This window comes from Diabrotica virgifera, chromosome 5, assembly GCF_917563875.1.
Source record: "Diabrotica virgifera virgifera chromosome 5, PGI_DIABVI_V3a".
Lineage (NCBI taxonomy): Eukaryota > Metazoa > Arthropoda > Insecta > Coleoptera > Chrysomelidae > Diabrotica > Diabrotica virgifera.
Genome location: NC_065447.1, coordinates 197,864,492 through 197,889,201, shown reverse-complemented (window position 1 = coordinate 197,889,201; position 24,710 = coordinate 197,864,492). Strand labels below are relative to the sequence as shown.

The window sequence follows — 24,710 nt, the reverse complement described above, 5'->3', positions numbered from 1 at the left end:
CTTCAGTTAGAGACTTAAAAAGGCAAACACATTGTAAATTATATCACTTAAGAAAGGCACTCTGCCGAAACAGCTGTAGTCACATAGTTGTAAATAATAAATTTTGTGGAACTATAGAAAACAAAAGTTTTCAGTGTTTTATTGTGAGATAAAATGAACTTCCATCAAGTAACGGTCGAATCCATCAATTAGTAATAGATAAAGTATGAAAATCCTTATAGATCGAGCAAATGAATACCGCATTCCTCTATATATAGCGTTCATAGATTTGGAAAAGGCTTTCGACAGTGGGAACATTGGGCAGTGAAAAGTTCCTTGATTAACAGCAGAATTGACCACAGATATACAGACCTAACAGCCAATATATTTATAAGGAAGCCAAAAACAACAATAAAAGTATATGAAGGAACAAAATCAATACAAATAAATGGAGGCGTGAGACAGGGTGGCACAATATCACCAAAACTTTAAATCAGGCTCTGGAAGATTTTTTTAAAAGATTAGAATTAGAAGAAAAAGGTATATAAATTTGTTGGCAACGCTTGAACCATCTAAGATACGCTGATGACATCGTATTGATCACCGATAAAACCGATAAAAAAGAAGAATTGTTTGAGATGATGAAATAACTGGACATAAAAACTGGAAAGATAGTCCTTAATATGAATTAGAGCAAGACCAAAATCGTAACAAATACAGATGAGGACATCATAATCAGGATCGGACAAGATGAAATAGAACAACTTCGCGATTATTATGTCTGGGTCAAATTATAAAACTTAACAAGGAAAACCAAACAGCAGAGATCAAAAGATGAGTTAGACTGGCATGGGCGACATATGACAAACTAAGCTACATACTTAAAAACAAAAGATATGCTCAACATCTTAAGACCAAGGTATACAATCAATGCGCACTCCCTGTTTTCACTAATGGTTCCCAAACGTGGACGTTTACAAAAACTTCTTTTCTTTTTTAAGTGCCGTCTCCAAATCGGAGGTTGGATATCATCATCACTATGTTTACTTTATCTACCGCTGCTCTGGAGAGTTCTATAGAACTGCATTTAAACCAGTCCCTTAAATTCTTCAACCATGACATTCTCCTTCTTCCTATACTCCTTCCGCCTCTTACCTTTCCCTGTATTATTAGTCTTAGCTTTACAAAAGCAAACATGGACAAAATCATAAAAACGCAAAGACCAATGGAAAGACAAATTTTGCACATAAGACTAATGGATAAAAAGACAAACGAGTGGATAAAAGAAAAAACAAAATTGAGGGGTGTTAGACAAGAAGTTGCAAAATTGAAATGGAGATTTGTCGGACACAATATAAGACAAAAAGAAGACCTATGGAACAAAATTCTTATAAATTGGAGACTGTGGAAATATAAACGAAACAGAGAAAGGCCCCAAATGAGATGGACAGATGATATCAAGAAGCATTGTAGGCTCTAGGTCAGTGGTTTCCAACCTGTGGGGCGCGCCCCCCTAGGGGGGCGCGAGAGTGTTGCAAGGGGGGCACGCAGTTGTTTCCAAAATATTTTCGAATACAAACCAAAAAAGTCGAATAGGTGTCAAAAGAATGAATCTGCAAAATAGGTATACGTAATCCACAATCCTCGCCGCGAATTTTTATGGTACAAATGCTAAAACATTCATCCGTACTCTTGCTGGAACAAAAACATATCGCCTTCGCGTTTGGAGCCGAGCGCCAAATCTTCTTCTTATACTTGTAGATATGTCGATCTCCCCATACCCTCGTACTGCCCATACCTTTTGGTGGTCTCCCGGTGGACGCTTGCCAGCTGGTTTTCCTTCTAGCGCAATTCTTGGTAGTCTGTACTCCTCCATTCTTTTTACATGACTGAATCATTCTCTTCATCTTTGTCTACTCCAGCTTGCTACATCTTGCACGCCACATTCTTTCCTGATGATGTTGTTTCGTATTCTATCCCTTCTTGTCTTCCCTGCTATGGCTCTTAGTGTCTTCATTTCGGCTGTACGCAGCATGCTTTTGGTTTTATTGGTCTCTTCTCTTTATTCAATGGTATAGGTCATAACAGGTCTGATGCAAGTTTTATAAATTCTAACTTTGCTGTCCATTCTCATATATGGGTTAATCCAGATCACATCTCTCAAACATCCGGACATGACTGCGGCCCTGTTTATTTGTCCTCTTAGGTCTCTGGTTGGGTTATGATAACTTGATAAGTCTACACCTAGATATTTGAAATGGTTTAGCTGTTCTGTGGGTTTCTCCTCTAACACGAGCTTGGATTTAATTGGATCTTTCACAATGGTAATGCATTTTGTTTTCTACGTGGATATGCTCATGTTGAGTCGTCGACGTGCTTGGTAGAATCGATAAAGTTCTCTTTGTAGGTCATCCTCATCTTCCGCATCATCCGCATATTATATATTCGCAAATATATTCGTTTTGGCTACGAGTAAAGGACGAATTTCTTACTTTGACAAACAAAGTTTTAGAAATTTTATTGACATTTGTAACATCTTACCTATTTGAAACTGATTTTTCTACAGTGGCTGTCTTAAACAATGATACCACGGATTGAGAAAATTTCTGCTGAAAAACAAGCTCAATTGTCTCATTAAATTTTTATAATGTTGTATTAATTATATATTCATTTTTGTGTTTTTGTAAGATTTGTTTTTATTACATTTAAAATTATTATTTCTTATAATAAATAATTATTTTTTTATGTATATTTTTATATGATATTTTATATTATTTTGTAGCCCATTAAATAAATTACAATATCAGTTGAGTATTTACGAAATTAGATTGTTTGAGAAATTAAGGGGGCGCAACAATTTTTTTCTTTTTAAAGGGGGGCGCAAGTACAAAAAGGTTGGAAACCACTGCTCTAGGTGGATGACTTTAGCGACAGACAGAGAAGAATGGAAAAGGATTGGGGAGTGGGGAGGCCTATGTCCAAAGATGGACCAAAGAAGGCTAATTATACAGATTTATTATAAAGTCAGAGGGCACATGATAATATTGGAAGATTCTTTCGCTCCAATAGTTAACCAAGTGAGACCCGGGATTAGCCAAAAACATAACGAGAATGTTAAAAATAAAAATGATAAACTTCTGCACGAATAACGAACTTTAAAAAAACAACACATTTTTTGACCACAAAGAGCAACACAAATGTGCATTCTATAACACGCGTGGAAAAAGATCTATGATAGTGTGACGTTATTTTACGCTCCTAGTCGTCTAATATACAGGACTATTTATTATAATTTAATCAGACCCTTTTCGGACTGGTGATTTATTTGTTTACTTTTGTACTAGTGAATGCTTTTAAAGGGGGACCTTTTTAACAGGTACACACCTCGATAATTCTTTTTATTTTAGAAAATGATGTTTATATTGAAAAAATTCTTCCGTAATAATCTTTCTTATTCTAGAACATTGTAATAAGATATAAAAAGGTTCATTTGAATTAGTGAGAGTTCAGTTGTTTTTTTGTATCGACGTGCCGCGGTAAATAAATTTTTCTACGAGCGTGCAAAAATGTCTACTTTTGCGCACGCATTTTAGTTTAGAAAGTTTCACTTTTCCGCACGCGTGTTACTTTTCCGCACGCGTGTTACTTTTCCGCACGCGGTTTTTACTTTTCCGCACGCGTGTTATTTAGATATATTAATATGGCCTTAAAGTAATTATAATACACGCAATAAACTAATATTTAGATATTATTTACTAATTTATTTCAAATATATCTTATTGTGTTCCTCTTTAAATGAAATTAACGCGACAATTCGATGAATAAAATTATTTTGACATAATATTCGAAAGTCAAATCGACAGTCGTTTTGAATCATCGTCATGGAAGCCAAGATCGTCGTCATGCTAACTAATTATATTGAAAGTTTGGTTTTGACAACCTTGTCAAAGAATTAATTTGTGTATGTATTTTCATATTAATTAAATTAATTGATTAAGATTTGGTAATTTTTTAAAGACTCTTAGAAAAAATATTGTTCCTAACTCTTGCAGAAAGTCTCTTTTCCGCACTCGACTGCTTGCCGAACTCCCGCTTCGCGTCGTTCGGCAAACTGCAGTCCCGTGCGGAAAAGAATGACTTTCTGCACTTGTTAGGAAAATAACTATATTTTATTAGAAAGTCATTATAAATTATTACGTGTGAGAATTCTTAGTTATTCGCTTTATTAGTATTGTAAGTGCTTTAATAAATGTTAAGTGTTGTAAAATAAAATAATATAAAGTAAGTATTTTCTTTGCTTAAATAGTTAGTGTCTAAAAATAAATATGTATAAGTAATTTCAAGATTAAAAATTGGTGCCTAAAAATCAAATTAGAAACGTCAGTTAGTGTAACATTGGTGCAGAAGTGGGATAATAATTAATATAAATTTGCATTAAATACAGTGTGTAATCATGTCTTCCCAGTATAAGCCGAAAGTTAGTGCGCGTTACGGAGCTAAGAACAAAGTTGGAAAATCGCGAGCTTGACTCGGCTGGAAAAAAGGCTGATATAGTCGAACGTCTGAAGAACGCACTACAAGAAGAGGGTCATGATGCAGAAACGTGTTTGAGGACAAGCACGCTGCTTTGATTTCGTCAATTTCGAAAGAGATTTCTCAAGTTTCGACAGACATTACATCGTTAGAGAACAAAGTTTGTGGTGAACTCTCCCAAGTTTCGGCGAATATAATATCAATAGAACATAAAGTTTCTAGTGAGATTTTGAAAGTTTCGGGTGATATTTCATCTCTTGAAAGCAAGATGGCTAACGAGATCTCTGCTAGCATCTCTAAAGTCACTTCTGATTTTGACGACAAGATATCGTCCCTAAAAAACCAAATCTCTGCTTATGAAGAAGAGATGAAAGAAATGAAAAAGAAAATAGAGGAAACAGAAAAGGTAGACAGAGGTATGGAAATCATCTTAGCAGATATTAAAGACGATGAGCCCAAATACAAATTGGAGCCACGGCCGATAGTTGAAGGGACTGTAAGTCCTGCTCGTGTTAAGGTGACAAATTTCGACGGAAAGTCGTCATGGAACAGTTATATAAAACAGTTCAAATCGGCGGCAAGAGCGAACGGATGGTCCGAAAAAGAAAAGGCTGGAAACCTCACTATTTCTCTTCGAGGAGACGCGTTGGATGTCCTCCAGACCATAGCCGTAGAAGAGACAGATGACTTCGAAGAGCTCAAAAAGAGACTAAATATGCGATATGGTCACGAACATTTAGAGCATGTTTATCAGTAGCAGTTTAAAAATCGAAGACAAAAGAAAGATGAAGCTCTTCAAGAATACGAGGTAGATATTGCCCGGTTTGTACGATATGCATATCCAACAGCTCCCGAAGACATGGTGGAAAAGTTGGCTATTCAAACATTCATTGGTGGCTTTCATGATTATGAAATGCAAAGAACACTGCGATTAGCTTGTCACAAGACGCTGGTCGATGTCTTGTCGGCCGCCCTCGAATACGAATCAGCTACCCAGGCCTCTGGCGGGTACAGTAAAGTTAGTACTGTGAAAGAGAAAGAGGATGTAGATACACTGGACCAGATTGTCAATATGATAAAGGGCATTTCATACATAAGGTGCTGGAATTGTGGTGAAATAGGACACGTACGAAGTTCGTGTAAGTATCCCAGGTACGACACGAATCGAGAAACCCACCAGCAGGAACGAATCGGTCTAGGGGCAGCTTCGACCCGCAACTTTTCCCTAAAGACCCTCTCATACTAATGGTTCTTTGAAATGTCGTGAAGATAGTGTATATGTAGATGGAGAAATAAATGGTAAAAAGTATACATTGTTGGTGGATACCGGAGCGACCAGGACCATTATACGACTGCCAGTTATAAACAGCCGTAAGAAACTCTTACCAACGAGGTTGCGACTGCGGACTGCCACAGGTGAAAATGCCAACATCCACGGAGAAATTCAGATACTGGAAATGGAGCAGAAAAGTTCGTCCATACTGTCATGGTTGCTGATATCGAAGAAGATGTTATATTAGGAATGGACGTAATGAATTTTCATGGATTTCAATTGGATTTTAAGAACAGGGTAATCAAAGTTGGCAACGAGGAGGTATTTCTTTATCCACATAATGACAGCACTGTGCTAGCAGCCATTAAAGAAGATATAGTTGTGCCTGCCCTGCAAGGAGTGAAACGATCATCGTAGCGCGGCTACAGGGAATTGTAGAAGAAGAAACACCTGTTATGATGGAGCCATGGAACCACGACGAGGAGTTAGGCCGAGGAATCATAATTGGAAAGAAATTAGTTAGTTCTGCGAAAGAAATTCCCGTAAGATTGATTAATGTCAATGACTACCCGGTGACCATCAAGAAGTAGACAAAAGTAGGAACTCGGTACCCGTGACGTCCATAATTTTTCAGACGACAACATCAGATAATTTCAACGACAAGTTTGACCAAATGGTTGCAGTTGCAGGCCAGTCTCTAAATCAAGTGGAGAAAAGGAAATTAAGGGAATTTCTTCGGCAGTATCGCGACATATTCGTACCGAAAGGAGGAAAGACAGGAAGAACTACCGTTGTCAAACATTAAATTGACACTGGTAACGCTAGGCCAATTCGTCAAACAGCTCGACGACTACCACAGGCGAAGAGAGAGGAAGCTGAAAGGATTGTTCAAGAAATGAAGCAAGACGAGGTGATAGAACCTTCTACGAGCCCATGGGTCTCCCCGGTGGTCCTGGTCAACAAGAAAAACGGAACTACGAGGTTCTGTGTAGACTACCGTTTGTTGAATGATGTTACCAAGAAAGATAGTTATCCTCTGCCTCGGATCGACGACACGTTGGAGGCATTGGCTGGAAGTAAATTGTTTTCTACGTTGGATTTGAAGTCTGGATATTGGCAGATATACAGGAATAAGGAAGTAGTCTTCTATTTTTTTGAGCAGTGTACCTCTTTGTAAACACTAATCAACTAAAACAATATCAAATATTTTTAAAATATTCGTTTTTTTTTTAGAAATTAACACAAATATGTTTATTTACCTAGTTTTGTTTCAAATCTTATACTAATAATATTTTCCATTTTAATCTCAAGGTTTCTTAGTAGACAGAAATAATGGGAAAAGTATTATTGATCTCACTTACTAAGGCAGTCCGATAAGTACTTAGCCTCTCCGCCCGATGGCGCCACTATCGCAAATGAAGTGTACTGTCATTTAATGCGTTCTCGTAGACGACTAATGTCAAAATGTCAGCCAAATCGAAATTATAGTATTGTTGTGATTGCATGTGAAAATCAGCGTGTCCGCGGATTTTAATAAAATGGAAAAAGAGTAATATCGGTCGGTGATTCGATTCTTGTTTTTGAAAGGGAAATCACGCAGCGAAATCAAAGAGCGCTTGGAGGCTGTATACGGTGACTCCTCTCCTTCGATGGCAACTGTCAAAAATTGGTTTAATGAGTTTCAACGTGGACGAACGTCGGTTTTTGATGAGCCACGCGTAGGTGCTCTGTAAATGGCTACCACGGAGAATAACGTGACAAAAATCCGCAATCTTGTACTGGCAGACCGCCGACTGAAGGTGCGCGAGATAGCTGACACAGTAGGCATCTGAAAATACCGCGTAGGTCATATCCTGCATAAAATTTTGGGCATGAGAAAGCTGTCGGCGCGATGGGTGCCGCGTTTGCTCACTTCAGACAATAAGCGCAACCGTGAGACCACTTCAGAGCAGTGTTTGACGCTATTTAAGTGTGATCTAAAGGAGTTTTTACGTCGTTTCATAACCGTCGACGAAACATGGATTCACTGGTATACATCAGAAACCAAGGAACAGTCGAAAGAGTAGACAGCACCCGGCGGACGGGCTCCGAAGAAGGCGAAGATTGACCAATCGGCCGGAAAGGTGATGGCCAGCATTTTCTGGGATTCACAAGGTGTGATCTACATCGACTACTTGGAGAAGGGCAAAACAATCACAAGGCCGTGTAATACCGAATTGTTTTGCCGATTAGACGCCAAATTGAAGAAAAAACGACCCCATTTGGCAAAGAAAAAAGTGCTCTTCCACCAAGACAACGCACAGGGTCACACCTCCGCCGTCGCCATGGCCAAATTGGTCGAATTGGGCTACGAACTGGTACCCCATCCACCGTAGTCTCCAGATTTGCCCCCGTACGACTAGTATTTGTTTCCAAACTTGAAAAAGATACTCGTTGGGCAGAAATTTAAATCGAATGAGGAGGTCATCGCCACCACGGAAGCCTATTTTGCAGACCTCGAGAAAAGGTATTTTTCAGACGGTTTAAAGAAGTTAGAGAATCGCTGGGTCAAGTGTATCGAGGTAAAAGGAGACTATGTAGAGAAATAAATTGCCACTTTTCCAAAATTTTTCTTTTTCTTTTGTAGGCTAAGTACTTATCGGACTGCCCACTGGTATTTTCGCATACAACCTTTTCAACCTTCGATTCAGCTGTATTAGCAGAAACTAGAAAGACAACGACAAGAGTTATACCCAGAACCTCTCTTTTTCTTAGCACTTTCTGTTTGTTGCACATTTATTTCGGGCATTTTACTTTCTTTTCTGCACTAGACGATATATTTCCACGATTTTTGGAAATGGGTTGGACATACACTAAGGAAAGACCAAAATAATATAACCAGACACGCACCCGAATAACAACCAGATGGAAGAAGAAGGCCGGATAATAGCTGGAGAAGAACTGTAACAAGAGATCATGAAAAAATTGGGTTGAGATGGAAAAAGGTTAAGCAGAGGGCGAAAAATAGGAAGGAATGGAAAAGACTAGTAGAGGACAGGAACAGAAGTGGATGCGATGATACAGCCAATCAGCCATCTTTCACTTTTGGCTAAGAAAGAAAGAAATTCAAGAGCGCCCAATACTCCATAAGGAAGGAAGGTAGTAGAGGAATTCTCAATTACATTGAACAAATGGATAATTTTTGGTTTTTCATAAGTTTAAAAATTGGGAAGTTTAGTTGTATGTACACTTAACTAAATTATCACTAAAAAAGTTATAAAGATAGTATAAGTAGGTACTATATTGGGAACTAGTCTTCTATTTTTTGAGCAGTGTACCTTTTTGTAAAAACTAGTCAACAAAACAACAACATCAAATATTTTCAAACTGTTCTTTTTCTGCAGTCAGCCTGCATATTCTGTCAGGCTGATAACGAGACGTCGGACCACGTTCTGTGCCACTACCCAGAATTGGTTAGGATAAAGGTCGCGTCATATTATAATGCACGTCGCGTTTTCGGCACGTAGCGTTTGCAGACCGGCAATCGGACTGCCCATTCACATTGTCATACATAGAACGTTTCCGTTGGTTTCAGTTTGGTGCGGTGCAGATATGTTTATTGTCACAACACATGCTTACATGACAAATTGCCTCGAAAACTACTTTTTAAATTAGACCGGTCAGTATCGTCGCCCCGGCTGGCGAAATTATTCCGATTCGATATTTTTAAACAAACTTACTCAAAAAGAAGTCCTTATAACATATCCACAGGGTGCCGGGCGGTACCGTGGTCAAAAAATTGTTTAAACATTTTTTTTTAACAAATTCACAAAAATATTTTTTTCATTTCGAGCAATATTTTTTTAGATAAACTGGGTCATTCTGGGCAAAAAAGGTCTCTTGTCATTTTTCTCTAAAATTGATTGTTGTCGAGTTACATGCGATTAAAAATTTGAAAAATGCGAAAAGGCCATTTTCAAGGCTTAAAAACTCGATTAAAAGTATTATTATGAATGTCAATAAGTGACCAAACCAATTTTCAAACCCCTTCTTCAAGGTCCCAAAGAGATTTTTGTCAATATTTTACTACAAAGCTGTTATTTTTAATTATTAACAATTAGCGCTATAGTCCAACTGTATCGTCGCCCCCGTTAGCGAAACTATTTCGATTAGATTTTTTTTGCACAAACTTACTCAAAAAGAGTCCTTATAACAAACACATCCACAGGGTGCCGGGCGGTGCCGTTGTCAAAAAATTGTTTTAACAATTCTTATTAAACAAATTCACAAAAATAATTTTTTCATTACGAACGATTTTTTTTTAGATAATTTGGGTTATTCTTAGCAAAAAACGTATCTTGCAAAAATGCGGAAATGGTCATATAACTCGACAACAATCAATTTTAGAGAAAAATCACAAGAGACCTTTTTTGCCCAGAATAACTCAAATTATTATTAATTTGGGTTTAATTAAATTATTAATAAAAAATTATTTTTGTGAATTTGTTTAACAAAAATTGTTTAAACAATTTTTAAACCACGGCACCGCCCGGAACCCTGTTGATGTGTTATAAGGACCTCTTTTTGAGTAAGTTTGTGCAAAAAATCTAATTTCGCTAACGGGGGCGACGATACAGTTGGACTATAGCGGTAATTGTTAATAGTTAAAAATAACAGCTTTGTAATAAAATAATGACAAAAATCTCTTCAGGACCTTGAAGAAGTTGTTTGAAACTTGATTTGGTCACTTATTGAAATTCATAATAATAATTTTTAATCGAGTTATTAAGGCTTGAAAATAGCCATTTTCGCAATTTTAGAGAAAAATGACAAGAAACCTTTTTGGCTCAGAATTACCCAAATTATCTAAATTATCACTAGTAATACCACTAGAGGTCAAATTATTTCCGGAAATTTTTTTGAGATCATGAATATTTTGAAAATTTCCCGAGTCGCAGACGAGGGAAATTTTCTAAAAATATTCATGATCAAAAAAAAATTTCCGGATATTAATTTGACTTCGCGTGGTATTCGGTAAGAAAATTCCACACCAAATTTGCATTTGAAAATCCAAAGCTGCATGAACAGATTAATAGCGCGCCATAGCTCGCCATAGCTTTGTCAGCAATTATTTAGGCTTTCAAATTCGTAATTTCTACTCATTGTAGTTGCATGGGAATACCATTTCAAGATAGAAAATAGTATATTCTTCAATTTTACATAAGTTTTGAGTAACTACAAGTGATAGAAAATGAATCAAAACTAAATTATGTAAACAAATAAAAACCAGTATATCAAAAATGTTCTGTTATTGTAAACGTCAAAAAATTTCCACTATAATTCGCTGTTGGGTACCCCACGAGCAAAAAAATTTCCGATAAAATACCTCCGTTGCCATGGTGATCTGTCAAAATAACGTATTTTGATTGGTTCAAAATTACAGGTGTGGAATTTTCTAAAAAAAATATTGCTCGAATGAAAAAATATTTTTGTGAATTTGTTTAAAAAAGATTGCTTAAACAATTTTTCTACCACGGCACCGTCTGGCACCCTATGGATATGTTATAAGAACCCCTCTTTGAGTAAATTTGTGCAAGAAATCGAATCGGAATAATTTCGCTAGCGAGGGCGACGATACTGACCGGTGTAAATACTCTGTATCAAATTCAAAGATATACCTAAATAAACAACGAGGGGAAAACGACCCGTAGCTGTCAACATCCGAAAAATATTGTTTTCGAATGAACCGAACGCAAACGTAACGTGTCTTATACGCTACGTTACGTGTCTTATACGCACAATATGAATGGTTCAATTTAAAAACCATTAAATTATATTTTTCGCAAACGAAACGCTACGTGCCGAAAACGCGACGTGCATTATAATATGACGCGACCTTAAGGCTCAATACCAGGCCCCGGGCTTAGGTGACTGGCGCCCTGGGCAAATGGTCTATTGGCGCCTCCTTTATTACTAAAATGTAAAAGCAAATAATCTATGTAACTTATATTTTATGAAGTAAAGTAAATAACAAGAAAACCCGTCTTTCATACACAAAACTGTAGACATTTATTTCTACATAATTCACACTTCCAGCAAAGATTAAAACTTAAAATTATATTTTTAAGATCCTACTTTGTACCAAGCATTTTAAGTGACATATTTTTTTCTAGCCTTCAATTTGGCAAACTTGTTTACTACATCAGAAAAATATGTGCTTAGGGTTAAGTCTTTTTCACAACACAGTAACATGAGACAATTTAACTTGCTGTCTGAAAGAGCAGATCTCTTCCTCTCCTCTGCAGAGCAGTTGGTGACAGGTAAGGTCAGAAAAATTCTAATAGCTACTTCAAGATTTGGGAAAGTATTCTTCAATTCATTTTTTATTATGTATTCATACACGTCATAAATTCCACTAAATTCTTCCTGTTCCACATACATTTTGAAGTGCAGACATTCATATTCAAATTCGCTTCCAATGTCATTAGGGTAGGAGGCATAAAGTTTGTTTGCAGCTTGTGATATCGCCTCTTTCTGTGATCCTTTTTGAACAAGAGTAGAGTATTTCAAATTTATCAGCCAAATGTTCATAAGCTAATTTTCGCCTTGATAAGTTACTTATCAAAGAATCGAAGATTCTGATGTAAAATTGAGTTTTGAACCTTGTTCTTCCATCAAGATGAGCTTCATTTTCATTACCAATGGTTTCATCCGCAAAAGTTTTTCTGGTTCTTATCCTTTTGCAACTGGGCGATCCAATTTGTAAAAACGTCATAACTTTTTGTTCATACTTGTTAAACTCATCTCTCCTATCGTTTAAATAGCTCTCCAAGGTCTGAAGCTGCGTTTTACCTACTGCTAGGTTGAGGGTTTCACTTTGGAGACTTTTGCTGACTTTATCAAATCTTTCCAAAATGTCATTCCACAAAATTGTAAGGAAGGCTATTTCAAAGTTTTCAAAACTTATTTTCTAATCCTAAAGCTTCTACCTGTACTGCAGGCTTCTGAGTAGGGTCTTCCGATATTTGCTTCAGTGATTTTTGTATCTCCTTGTAGCCTTGTAGCCAACAGCGTATTAACTGATTGCAGTGTTACCAGCTCTAATATTATTATTATTTAATATATGAATAATAATGCTTGATATTAACTTATCATTATTATGTTTCTAACAATTTTTATTTTACATTTCCGGTAGCCTGTATTATATTTACTTGTTCTGTTCTATATTTTTTTGAAAATTTTGTGTCAGATATTTTTTAGTGGGTAATTTGTTTCTCTAATTTATTTTTATTATCTCTTTTATTTTGCGCCCCCAAAAATTTGGCGCCCTGTGTAAATGCTCAGCCTACCCATTTATAGCCCGGGGCCTGCTCAATACATTATTGAGCATTATCAACTCGACCCTTACGACTTTGTAGAAGTGTCACCTAAGACCATATTAGGCTTTGCTAAGAAAGCTGGGCTAAAGGGACACCCTTAACCTAGGGATGAGCCACACTGGACCTCTTAAGACGAGTGGAAGGGTAGTTAATCTCACTCATATTGAACCTAACCTAACCTAAGATATTACAAATTACAATTGGAAACTTACAAGTATTGTAAAATTGGAAACTTACAAACAATACAAGTATTAATTGATGGATTCGACCGTTACTTGATGGAAGTTCATTTTATCTAACAATAAAACACTGAAAACGTTTGTTTTCTATACTTCCACAAAATTTATTATATCTAAGTGACTACAGCTGTTTCGGCGGAGTGCCTTTCTCAAGTAATACAGTTTACAATGTGTTTGCCTTTTTAATCTTCAACTGAAGAGGTTGAGGAGTGGGGAGCTGTTTGTCTCGAGTTGGTCATTCAGAATTATATCTGTATTTTTCAGTTTATTAATTTCCATAGATTCTAAAAAAGATAGCTTAAGGCCTTTATTTTGAATATGTAGAATTTGAAACTCTTCATTGAAAGAATGATTATGATCTAGAAGGTGAAGTGCGTATGTAGAAGTGTCTGTTTTTCTATTGCTGAATGCCCTTTTGTGTTCTGCTATCCGTTTGTCAAAAGTTCTGCCAGTTTGACCGATGTACGTTTTCGGACAGTCACCACAAGTTAGTTTGTACACACCACTCTGTCGTTGCTTTCTCTTTCGGCTTTTATTGTTCTTAATATATTTGCTTAAGTTGTTGTTAGTTCTGAAAGCTGGTGTTATTCCTTTCTTTTTTATGTATCTGGCTATTGTTGTTGTTATCTTGCCAGTATATGTGAGAGAGCAGAAGGTACTGGGTTCTTTCTGTGGTGGTGGATACACTAATTTCAGGACAAAATTTTAAACCAAAAAAACCAAACACTCCATAAGAAAGCCCTGAAATTAGTGTATCCACCACCACAGAAAGAACCCAGTACCTTCTGCTCTCTCACATATACTGGCAAGATAACAACAACAATAGCCAGATACATAAAAAAGAAAGGAATAACACCAGCTTTCAGAACTAACAACAACTTAAGCAAATATATTAAGAACAATAAAAGCCGAAAGAGAAAGCAACTACAGAGTGGTGTGTACAAACTAACTTGTGGTGACTGTCCGAAAACGTACATCGGTCAAACTGGCAGAACTTTTGACAAACGGATAGCAGAACACAAAAGGGCATTCAGCAATAGAAAAACAGACACTTCTACATACGCACTTCACCTTCTAGATCATAATCATTCTTTCAATGAAGAGTTTCAAATTCTACATATTCAAAATAAAGGCCTTAAGCTATCTTTTTTAGAATCTATGGAAATTAATAAACTGAAAAATACAGATATAATTCTGAATGACCAACTCGAGACAAACAGCTCCCCACTCCTCAACCTCTTCAGTTGAAGATTAAAAAGGCAAACACATTGTAAACTATATTACTTGAGAAAGGCACTCCGCCGAAACAGCTGTAGTCACTTAGATATAATAAATTTTGTGGAAGTATAGAAAACAAACGTTTTCAGTGTTTTATTGTTAAATACAAGTATTCTTGATTATTTTTATACATTTTGGTATAAGAGGACCAAATATTTGATGGCGAGAAAATTTTAAGTACATAATTGATTTTTCCGGTATTTTTCCGGGTTTTACCTTTTTACTCTTTTTTGGTAGGTACATGCCATTAGATCGGGCTGTATCGTCGCCCCCGCTAGCGAAATTATTCCGATTCTATTTTTTGCACAAACTTACTCAAAAAGAGGTTCTTATAACATATCCACAGGGTGCCGGGCGGTGCCGTGGTCGACAAATTGTTTAAACAATTTTTTAAAACAAATTCACAAAAATAATTTTTTCATTTCGAACAATTTTTTTTAGATATTTTTGATCATTCTGAGCAAAAAAGGTATCTTGTCATTTTTTTCTAAAATTGATTGTTGTCGAGTTATATGCGATTAAAAATTTAAAAAATGCGAAAATGGCCATTTTCAAGGCTTAGTAACTCGATTAAAAATTATTATTATGAAATTCAAAAAGTGACCAAATCAAGTTTCAAGCCCCTTCTTCAAGGTACTGAAGAGATTTTTGTCATTATTTTATTACAAAGCTGTTGTTTTTAATTATTAATAACAATTAGGACTATAGTCCAAGATGTATCGTCGCCCCCGTTAGTAAAATTATTCCGATTCGATTTTTTTGCACAAACTTACTCAAAAAGAGGTCCTTATAACATATCCACAGGGTGCCGGGCAGTACCGTGGTCGAAAAATTGTTTAAACAATTTTTTTTTTTTAATTTACAAAAATAATTTTTTTCTTCGAAAAAATTTTTTTTTAGATAATTTGGGACATTTTGAGCAAGAATTTAATCTTGTGATTTTTCTCTAAAATTGTCATAATAATAATAAAGTGTGAAAATGGCCATATAGCTCGACAACAATCAATTTTAGAGAAAAATCACAACAGACCTTTTTTGCTCAGAATAACCCAAATTATCTAAAAGAAATCGTTCGCAATGAAAAAATTATTTTTTTGAATTTGTTTAAAAAAAATTGTTTAAACAATTTTTGGACCACGACACCGCTCGGCACCCTATGGATGTGTTATAAGAACCTCTGTTTGAGTAAGTTTGTGCAAAAAAAATCTAATCCAAATAGTTTCGCTAACGGGGGCGAAAAATAGCAGCTTTGTAATAAAATAATGCCAAAAATCTCTTCAGGACCTTGAAGAATAGGTTTAAAGCTTGATTTGGACACTTTTTAAATTGCATAATAATAATTTTTAATCGAGTTATTAAGCCTTGAAAATGGTCATTTTCGCATTTTTCAAATTTTTAATCGCATATAACTCGACAACAATTAATTTTAGAGAAAAATGACAAGAGACCTTTTTTGTTCAGAATGACCTAAATTATCTAAACAAAATTGTTCGAAATGAAAAAATTATTTTTGTGAATTTGTTTAAAAAAATTGTTTAAACAATTTTTCGACCACGGCACCGCCCGGCACCCTGTGGATATGTTATAAGGACCTCTTTTTGAGTACATTTGTGCAAAAAAATCGAATTGGAATAATTTCGCTAGCGGGGGCGACGGTTTACATCTCTAAAATGGATCATCAAATTTTCTACCTTTTTTAAAGATTATGTTTTTTACCATCTTTGCAATGAGTATATTATCTTCAAGCGCGCCTTTTTTAATAAATCTTAAAATTGAAGCCTCAAAGAATCGATTGCGATCTGCTAAATACCTCTGAAATCATCATTTGGGTAAGAATAGTTCTGTGGTATTTGGGAGACATGTGATAACTCCAAAATGCATGTTTTTCAGTAGGGCAATTTTAACATTCGAGAAGGTTTCTTAAATCGAACGCAACAAAACAAAAAACCAAATATATTTTATTAAATACTTTATTAAGTGGTATAGCAGATACAACAAACGAAATATGTTTTAACATTTCTGTTTTTGATATAATGGCCGTATCATATTTGTATCAAAAATATAGAGATTTAAAAATATTTTAATGGAGTTTTACGGTCATAGTGGAGAGAACTTAAACTATTATTGGTCAATTTCTTTGTATTGGAAAACAGTGCTGTGGAAATATATAGCTTTACTTGTACCAAATTATATTATGCGTCGAAATTATCATCACTGTCGCTTGTAATATTGTGTGGTACTGGTTTACATGTGTTTAAGCGAATGGTAAAGTCCATGATAGATTGGATCTATAAAGGGTAGTAGGTCGAGAATATCTTTATATTTTAAATAGTCTATGGGTAGAGGATCATTATAAGCTGGAAGTATTTAAATATTAGACATGGAAGTTGACCTGCCTCTTCTTAGCATGGGTATTAAACGAAGCGGTGCATCGGGATCTAATGTGTATTTGAAGCCTATATCACTATCCTTTTTGTAATGTAGCCAAAATACGCTGTTCCAAACAAAAGAATTTTTATCTTTATCAACATTTCTTTTATAAAATGCGTTGTTAGAAGTTTGGAAAATCCGAAAAAGTCAGTTTGTTTCATAAATTTTACGTCAAAACAAGGGCTCGTCATTTTAATTACTGATACCCAGTCCTGTGGAACTGAAATTATGGCGTTTCTTTTTTTCACAAATCTCTCTATGGTAGCATGGTCTGTATCACATTCTAAATGAGTATGACCAGGAACTAGGAACTTATGATGAATTTCTTTTAGAGTTTCCTTTTCTTCAAGTGCTTTTAAAAACATAATCGGTAATACATGATTTCGGTTTTGACTTGGGCATGTATCAGAATAGAGGACTAGTTTTTCTACCTGTTCTGGTAAGTCTTTAATAAACTGAAATAAGCAAGATGCAATCTCATCAGCTCCTCGTTGAGCTACACCTTCGTGCCACACATAACAAGATGTCCGTTTTGTGGTGATATTGCGGATCGTCAAATTGAAAGTCCATAATGGTAGGGGAGCCCAAGCGGGGATTTTTTCAGTTACTCGAGCGCGTCAGATTATCATATGGGGAGAAACCTGGTACCCTGCAGATGTACCTCTACCATATATTGGCTCTTAACACAGGGGAGTTCGTCAAGTTGGGCCCGAAAAAAAAATCTATCCTTAAAAAAACTCGAAATTGTCAGATTAAGATAAGGTAAGTTAAGTACATGCAAAAGAGTGTATATTTCAAAAATCTGACGATTTGAGCGGGCGTAAGGAAATGGGTGAGTCCCAAAGTTTCACAAGAAAAAAGCGAATATGTCGCGAAATGAATGACAGATCGAAAAACTAAAAAATATTTGCTCAATATTTTTTAAAAATCTAGCGAATGATACCAAACACGACTTCCCACGGAGAGGGGTGGGAGGTAAATTTAATATTTTAAATATGAATCCCGCGATATTTCGCGAAATGAACATCAGATCAAAAAACTGTAAAATACACTTATTTAATATTTTTAAAAAATCTATCGAATGGCACCAAACACGACCACCCACGGAGGTGGGGTGGGGGTTTACTTTAAAAACTTAAATAGGAGCCCCCATTTTTTTATTATAGATTTGGATTCCTTACGAAAAAATAAGTAACTTTTATTCGAAACATTTTTTCGAATTATGCATAGATGGCGTTATAATCGGAAAAACTATTGTTGGAAATGGAAAATTAAATTAAAAAATGGCAAGCGCCCACTAAAATGGAAAATGTTACTTAACTTTTTTTGGTTTTAGGACCTACTCTTCACAACCCAATATGTCTCCAAAGCGCTCGAGTGACTGCACATTTAGCATACTTTGCTCCCCTACCATAACTTTCTTTTATAGAAAGCCACATTAGATGTCAAATTAGGTGTAGCCAAACACTTCTGCAAATCAAATGCAACTACTACAAGCTTGCCTAAGCTCCGCATACTTTCTTCTTTGTCGCCTAGTTTTGTTATACCTATAATGAAAGGAAGCCTTATCCTGGTGCTGCTGGCGTTCATTTTCTAATCTTTGTTTTTCTTGCTCATGAATAATTATGATAAGTACAAAACAACGAAAAGAAAAGTTTGATATATTTAGGTTATTTACCACTTACATAAAAAAAACTTACAGAAAATGCTACTATTTATTTGAATCAAAGATGTTAAGTGGGACATAGCATAAAATTACCAAAATAATTTGCATATTATTTGATATAATCATGGTAAGTACCAGGGGCGGCGATAACGGGCCTGCAAGGGATGCATTGCCGGCGGGCGACCCTGTTTGGGGGGCGCCAAAATGAGCACCTTTTTCTGCTGGTGTTACACAAAATCATAGAAAAATTATTTTCTTTCAAATTTTTCAATGCAATAGAATTTTATTCATGGCTCCAGTATGCGTAGTGTGTGACAAACACTCATTTTCAAAATGCTATGGATTTTAAAATTTAAAATTAAAAATTTTAATCCGGAAAATATTTTTTTTAGATAAGAATTAAATAAGATATTTACATCCTAATTACATTGCCAGAAGATAAAATATCTAAATATAGGTACCTAATTAAACCGAAGGGCGCCTTAGCTAGTATTGCAGGCGGGCGCCTTATACCCTAGCACCGGCACTGGTAAGTACCAATTATCACATATGGGCCCAAATGTTTTACCAAAAGAATTTGCATATATTATTTGATCTAGACACGATAAGTACCAATTATCAGATATGAACCAAAACGTTATTCTCTAGTTTTGTTTTCGGGTACATGATATAATATTTTAACAGGACTATACCAATAAACAAAATTTGAATAATAGGAACTTATCGATATTATACCAAGCCGTAGCACGTTTTCTAGACGTGATGGACATACCATCATAGTCACATCAAACGAAAATAGATCAAAAACAAAATACAGTGCAGGACTTAACAAAATTTTCGCTATTTTGGAGTTATCATGGGAATGATTCTAATTCATTTCGACAGTCGCAATTTCATTTCGACACCGCCATGACAGCCGCAGAGTATAGCGATTCTTATTCATTTCGATATTAGTTACAACTGGGGATATTAACCTTATCATGTTGAGACTGCTCAGAATTTGGGTTGGCGCTCCGGTTTATTGGAATTTGTTGATAGTCTAGGAAAATTATCGAAAAAATGCCATTTTTGGGAAAAATTATTTACCAGCTATTTTATTGCTAAAATCGAATCTTAAGATTGCATATATTAGTAATATGGAGTATGACAAGTCCGCAGAAAGTGTGCTATTTTATTTATAAACAAATTAGCACTCCTAAATCTTCTTTTTTTTTTCAATTAGTGGTCTGTAACTCCTAAAATTTTTCCTTTGAGCCAAAAACACTCAAATAAAAATTCACCGTAATTTAGTTCTGCACAAAGTTATTTTTTTTCCGATTTCCTTCAACAAAAATTTTACTCAGAAAATCCGAGTTTTCCCAAAAAATCTGCAATTTTCAATAAAATTTTAGGGAAGTACTTAATTATTTAACAATAATTAAATAATTGATGACATGAAAGATTTATTATAGTAGATTATAGAGAGGGGCTAAATTATGGAATAAATTCATTTCTTTAAAACGGACGATTTTGGAGCAAAATCCCGAAAGAGGTCGATTTTTATTTTTAAATTACAATTTTTTGGCCTATATTTCATACTAGTGACGTCATCCATCTGAGCGTGATGACGTAACCGATAATTTTGTTAATGGGAATAGGGGTCGTGTGGTAGGTCATTTGAAAGGGCGTTCAATTCTCTATTCAGTAATATAAACATTAATATCATTAGGTATTTATACAGGGTTGCCAAAAAATAATTTTTAAATTAAATTAATTGGCGCAAAAAGAAGAATGTATGTAATTTATTTAACTCAAAATACATTGTACTGCTGTCAGAAAATAGAAAAAAAGGTTTATTTCACAAATAAACATTTCTTTTCGCTTAAATTAAATCACAAACAGCCTCCCTCCTACCTATTGGCAGTTTGAACATTTAATTTAAGCTAAAAGCAATGTTTATTTGCAATATAAACATTTTTTTCTATTTTCTGACAGCAATAGAATGTATTTTGAGTTAAATAAATTACATGCATTGTTATTCTTGCATCAATTAATTTAATTCAAAATTTTTTTTTGCCTCCCTGTATAAATAATGATATTAATATTTATAATAGGGCTTTTCATCGATTGTCATTTGTTTCGAGCTCCTGTCATATGTTGAATAATCTGTGTATAATATTAATATTTACGGATTATACGAAATATGACAGAAGCTCGAAATAAATGACTGTGAATGAAAAGCCCTATACTGAATAGAGAATTGAACGCCTTTGTAAATGAGTTACAACACGAACCCCTATTCCTATTTAAAAAATATTCGATTACGTCATCACGCTCGGATGGATGACGTCACTAGTTTGAAATATATGCTAAAAAAATTTAATTTAAAAATAAAAATCGACCTGTTTCGGGATTTTTCTCTAAAATCGTCCATTTTAGAGAAAATGAATTTATTCCATAATTTAGCCCCTCTCTGTATATCAGGAGACCGGCGACAATCTAACCAATAGTTTAGCAATAATTAAAATGTTAATTAAAAAAATTCGATCGAAATAATAACCAGAAAGATTATGATACACCAGAATAACTATGATTTTCGTATAAAAAAAGCACTATACCTATTCAACGTACCTTACAGGATTGAAATTGGACCATTTGAGCGGTCTCAGGAATGTTATAAAGAAACATTTTTTTGGCTTATAAACAAATAGAACCCCTCAGAAAATATTAGATTAAATTAAATTAAGTTAACGCTGTTGAAAAGGGCACGGCTTCTGAGCCCTTTTCGAAGAAAAAAATTGAATTGCGAGGAGTGATTCCATATAACCGGTCAAATTTGACCGGCATTTGGGACAGAGTTATAAACAACAAGATTTTAATCTTTGAACCATTAGATACCTTTTAATTCCGGTCCTCTTTGTACATACAAATTTTCATATCTTCAAGACACTCATAACAAAAAAAAATTTATGTCACTGTCACCAAATTATTTAATTATTGATAAATAATTACTTCTCTCAAATTTTAGTTGAAAATTAAAGATTTTGTTTGGAAAACCCGAATTTTCTGAGGAAAATTTCCGTCGAAGGAAATTGGAATAAATTATCAATGTGCAGAATTAAATTATTGTCAATTTTTATGCGAGTGTTTTGGTTTAAAGTTAAAATTTTCGGAGTTATAGAGCAATAATTAAAAAAAGATTTCGGAGCGCTAATTTGTTTATAAACAAAATAGCACACTTTCTGTGGACTTTGCACAGCTATATTACTAATATAGGAAATCTTAAGATTTGATTTCAGCATGTCCAGCAATAAAATAGCTGGTAATTAATTTTCCTTGTTTTTTACTAATTTTCCCAGATTATTACCTTACATCTTTCATTGAGTTCATGATTCATGTTGTGGACATTCTCAATTATTATATTTCTAATTTAATATTATTCTATCTAATTCCTCAAAACAAGCAAATTTCAATTAAACCCAGCCATATTAATACCTTTTGCTTTAGTTTTCCTTGCAAGAAATAAACAAAACACATCTAAACTAATCCTAACCTCGCTTTTGGCTATTCATTCATCTCCGTGTCAAATAATTTCGACATCGAAATTATAATATCAACCACTTTTTTGGAGTCGCTATTAATTTCGATAGTCGCTATTTCGTGACGTCATTTCGTTAGTTCAAGTAAAATCCACAAGGCTCGCACAGTCGCATTTCGACGTTGCCATATTGAAAGCGACTTGTTTAGTGTCGAAATTTGATTTAGAATGAGGGCTCATGTTTCTCCCAAACACCACAGAGTTGTTTAAATGATCGCTCTCCGGGATAAACAAATTGAATAACTTACGAACTATTTGGTCGATGTAGCCGAGATTTAGCACACCTCAATAACTTGCTAATTGAAATAATTTCATGTAGCTATATCACATGTTATTATTCAAAAAACAAAATCATTAATATGTATAAATAACTACAAAAATAAGGATTTTTGCGTTCAAATGTTTATGTAATTTATTTTAACTCGTAAATTAAAGAATTTTTTAATGCCTACAACTTTTATTTAAAACAGTTTTCTTCAAAATTTATAAGAAACGTTTTATAGGAAAAAAATGATATTTCACTTTTTATGGTTGTTTAAAAAATAATGCATTTTTTTTTCCTTTACTGCTCTAGGGTATCATTCAAAAAGTTATCCATGCATAAATAGTAACTAGTCTTCTGATTTTTTTGAGCAGTGTACCGTTTTATAAAAACTACTTAACCAAACAACAACATTAAATATTTTTAAAATATTCGCTTTTTTTTTCTTTCATTGAAGAAATTATGTTTTTTTTACCTAGTTCTGTTTCAAATCTTATTTACTAATAATATCATACATTTCTATTTTAATCTCAAGGTTTCTTAGTAGACAGAAATAATAGGAAAGAAAGTATTGATCTCACTTACTTGAGTATTTTCGCATACAACCTGTTCAACCTCCGATTCAGTTGTATTAGCATAAGGTAGGAACAGACAACAAAAGTTACACCCACATCCTCGTTTTTTCTTAGCACTTTCTGTTTGTTGCACATTTATTTCGGGCATTTTACTTTCTTTTCTGCACTCGATATATTTCCACGATTGTTGGTTCACAGAATGACAAAAATAGCTACTGTAAAACCTATTAACCTAGATTTCGACTGGAACCTAATAATTGTTAGTAATTCGAATTCGTATGACTAAATCATTGTTTATTTGTATTGGGCGGGACACCATTGTTTGAATTATTTATGAGAAGGTGATGCACTTTGAACAAACATTACATGAAGGTTAATTTCAGTGTGCTTGTCAATTCTAACTAACTAAACATTTTTTTCTCTGATTACCCACTGACTTTATTTTCATTTACTTCAAAACTTCACAAATATTTGTACTGTGTAATTGGTATAATTAGAGAGAAATTATTTGTGTCGGTGATGTTAAACTTTTACAGATCCGGATTTACTTATCTATCTTTTTAAATATAAACAAGGTCAATAAAAATCAAGGTAAACAGTGTTATTGAACTGAAATAGATCTTTTATTGTTTACTTTTGATTTTTAAATATACCTATCTCATAGGCGTAACGGGGGGGTGGTTTTGGGGGTTATAGCCCCCCCCTTTTGGATGTACTTTGAGCTCTATATACTTGTGTTAAGCCTTATTATTTCATACCCCCCAGAGACCTTCAACTAGACATAACCCCCCCCCCCTTAGGATCATCCTGGTTACACCTCTGATCTATCTCGCCTCGACTTCAATTGTGACATACCTTTTTAATTTTAATTTTAGTCTAAAACCTAAGATTCACCCATCAGATATCAAATTTTATCTATACTATACGATGTATGTCAAAAAATATGAATTTTGCTTAAGAGTAAAGTACCTACCTCTATTTTTCAAACTACATATTGAAAATTATTATTATAAAAAGTTGTTTGAAATTAAAAACTATGTTCTACTATATGCAATTACATCTTCTTCTTTTTCTTATATAGACCTCTTGGCCTGTTCGTAACCGATTTTGAGCCGCTTTCGCCACCTTTTAAATCTTCACCGCCGCCACCTTCCTATTGGTCTCTTGCCTGTTGGCTTGGAATCTCTGGCTATATGGGCTATTCTCCTGCTCTCCATTCTCGTCACATGTGGATTCCACTCTTGTGTTCTCTATTTCCCCCACCGTGTTATGTCTTGTATGTGTATGTGTGTATGTCACAGAGATTCTGTCTTTCGGTATTCTGTATCTCAGTGTTTTCCCAGTTATTGACCTCAACGTTCTCGTTTCTGATGTTCTCAGTATCCTCATGCTTTCTGCTGTGTCACATCTTGTTTCTATCGCGTACGCCATGATCGGTCTTACACATGATTTGTATATGCGTACTTTCCCTTCCAGCCTCATATGCTTATTTCTCCAGATGATATCCCTCAGACATCCTGACACGTAATTGGCTTTATTG

General features: G+C 34.8%; 1 protein-coding gene across 2 annotated transcripts in view; it reads right to left on the bottom strand.

Annotated features, from left to right (window-relative positions):
* The window catches only part of LOC114324799 (galectin-8-like), a 228,002-nt gene extending 204,376 nt beyond the window's left edge, over positions 1 to 23,626 (bottom strand). Inside the window, exon 1 of one of the 2 annotated variants that reach the window (XM_028272672.2) lies at positions 23,181 to 23,626. In XM_028272672.2, the coding sequence (XP_028128473.1) occupies positions 23,181 to 23,305 (125 nt within the window). In that variant the 5' untranslated portion in view covers positions 23,306 to 23,626. The remainder of the gene's footprint in view (positions 1 to 23,180) is intronic. The other variant, XM_028272651.2, reaches the window with a different exon arrangement.
* Positions 23,627 to 24,710: the final 1,084 nt, after the last annotated feature.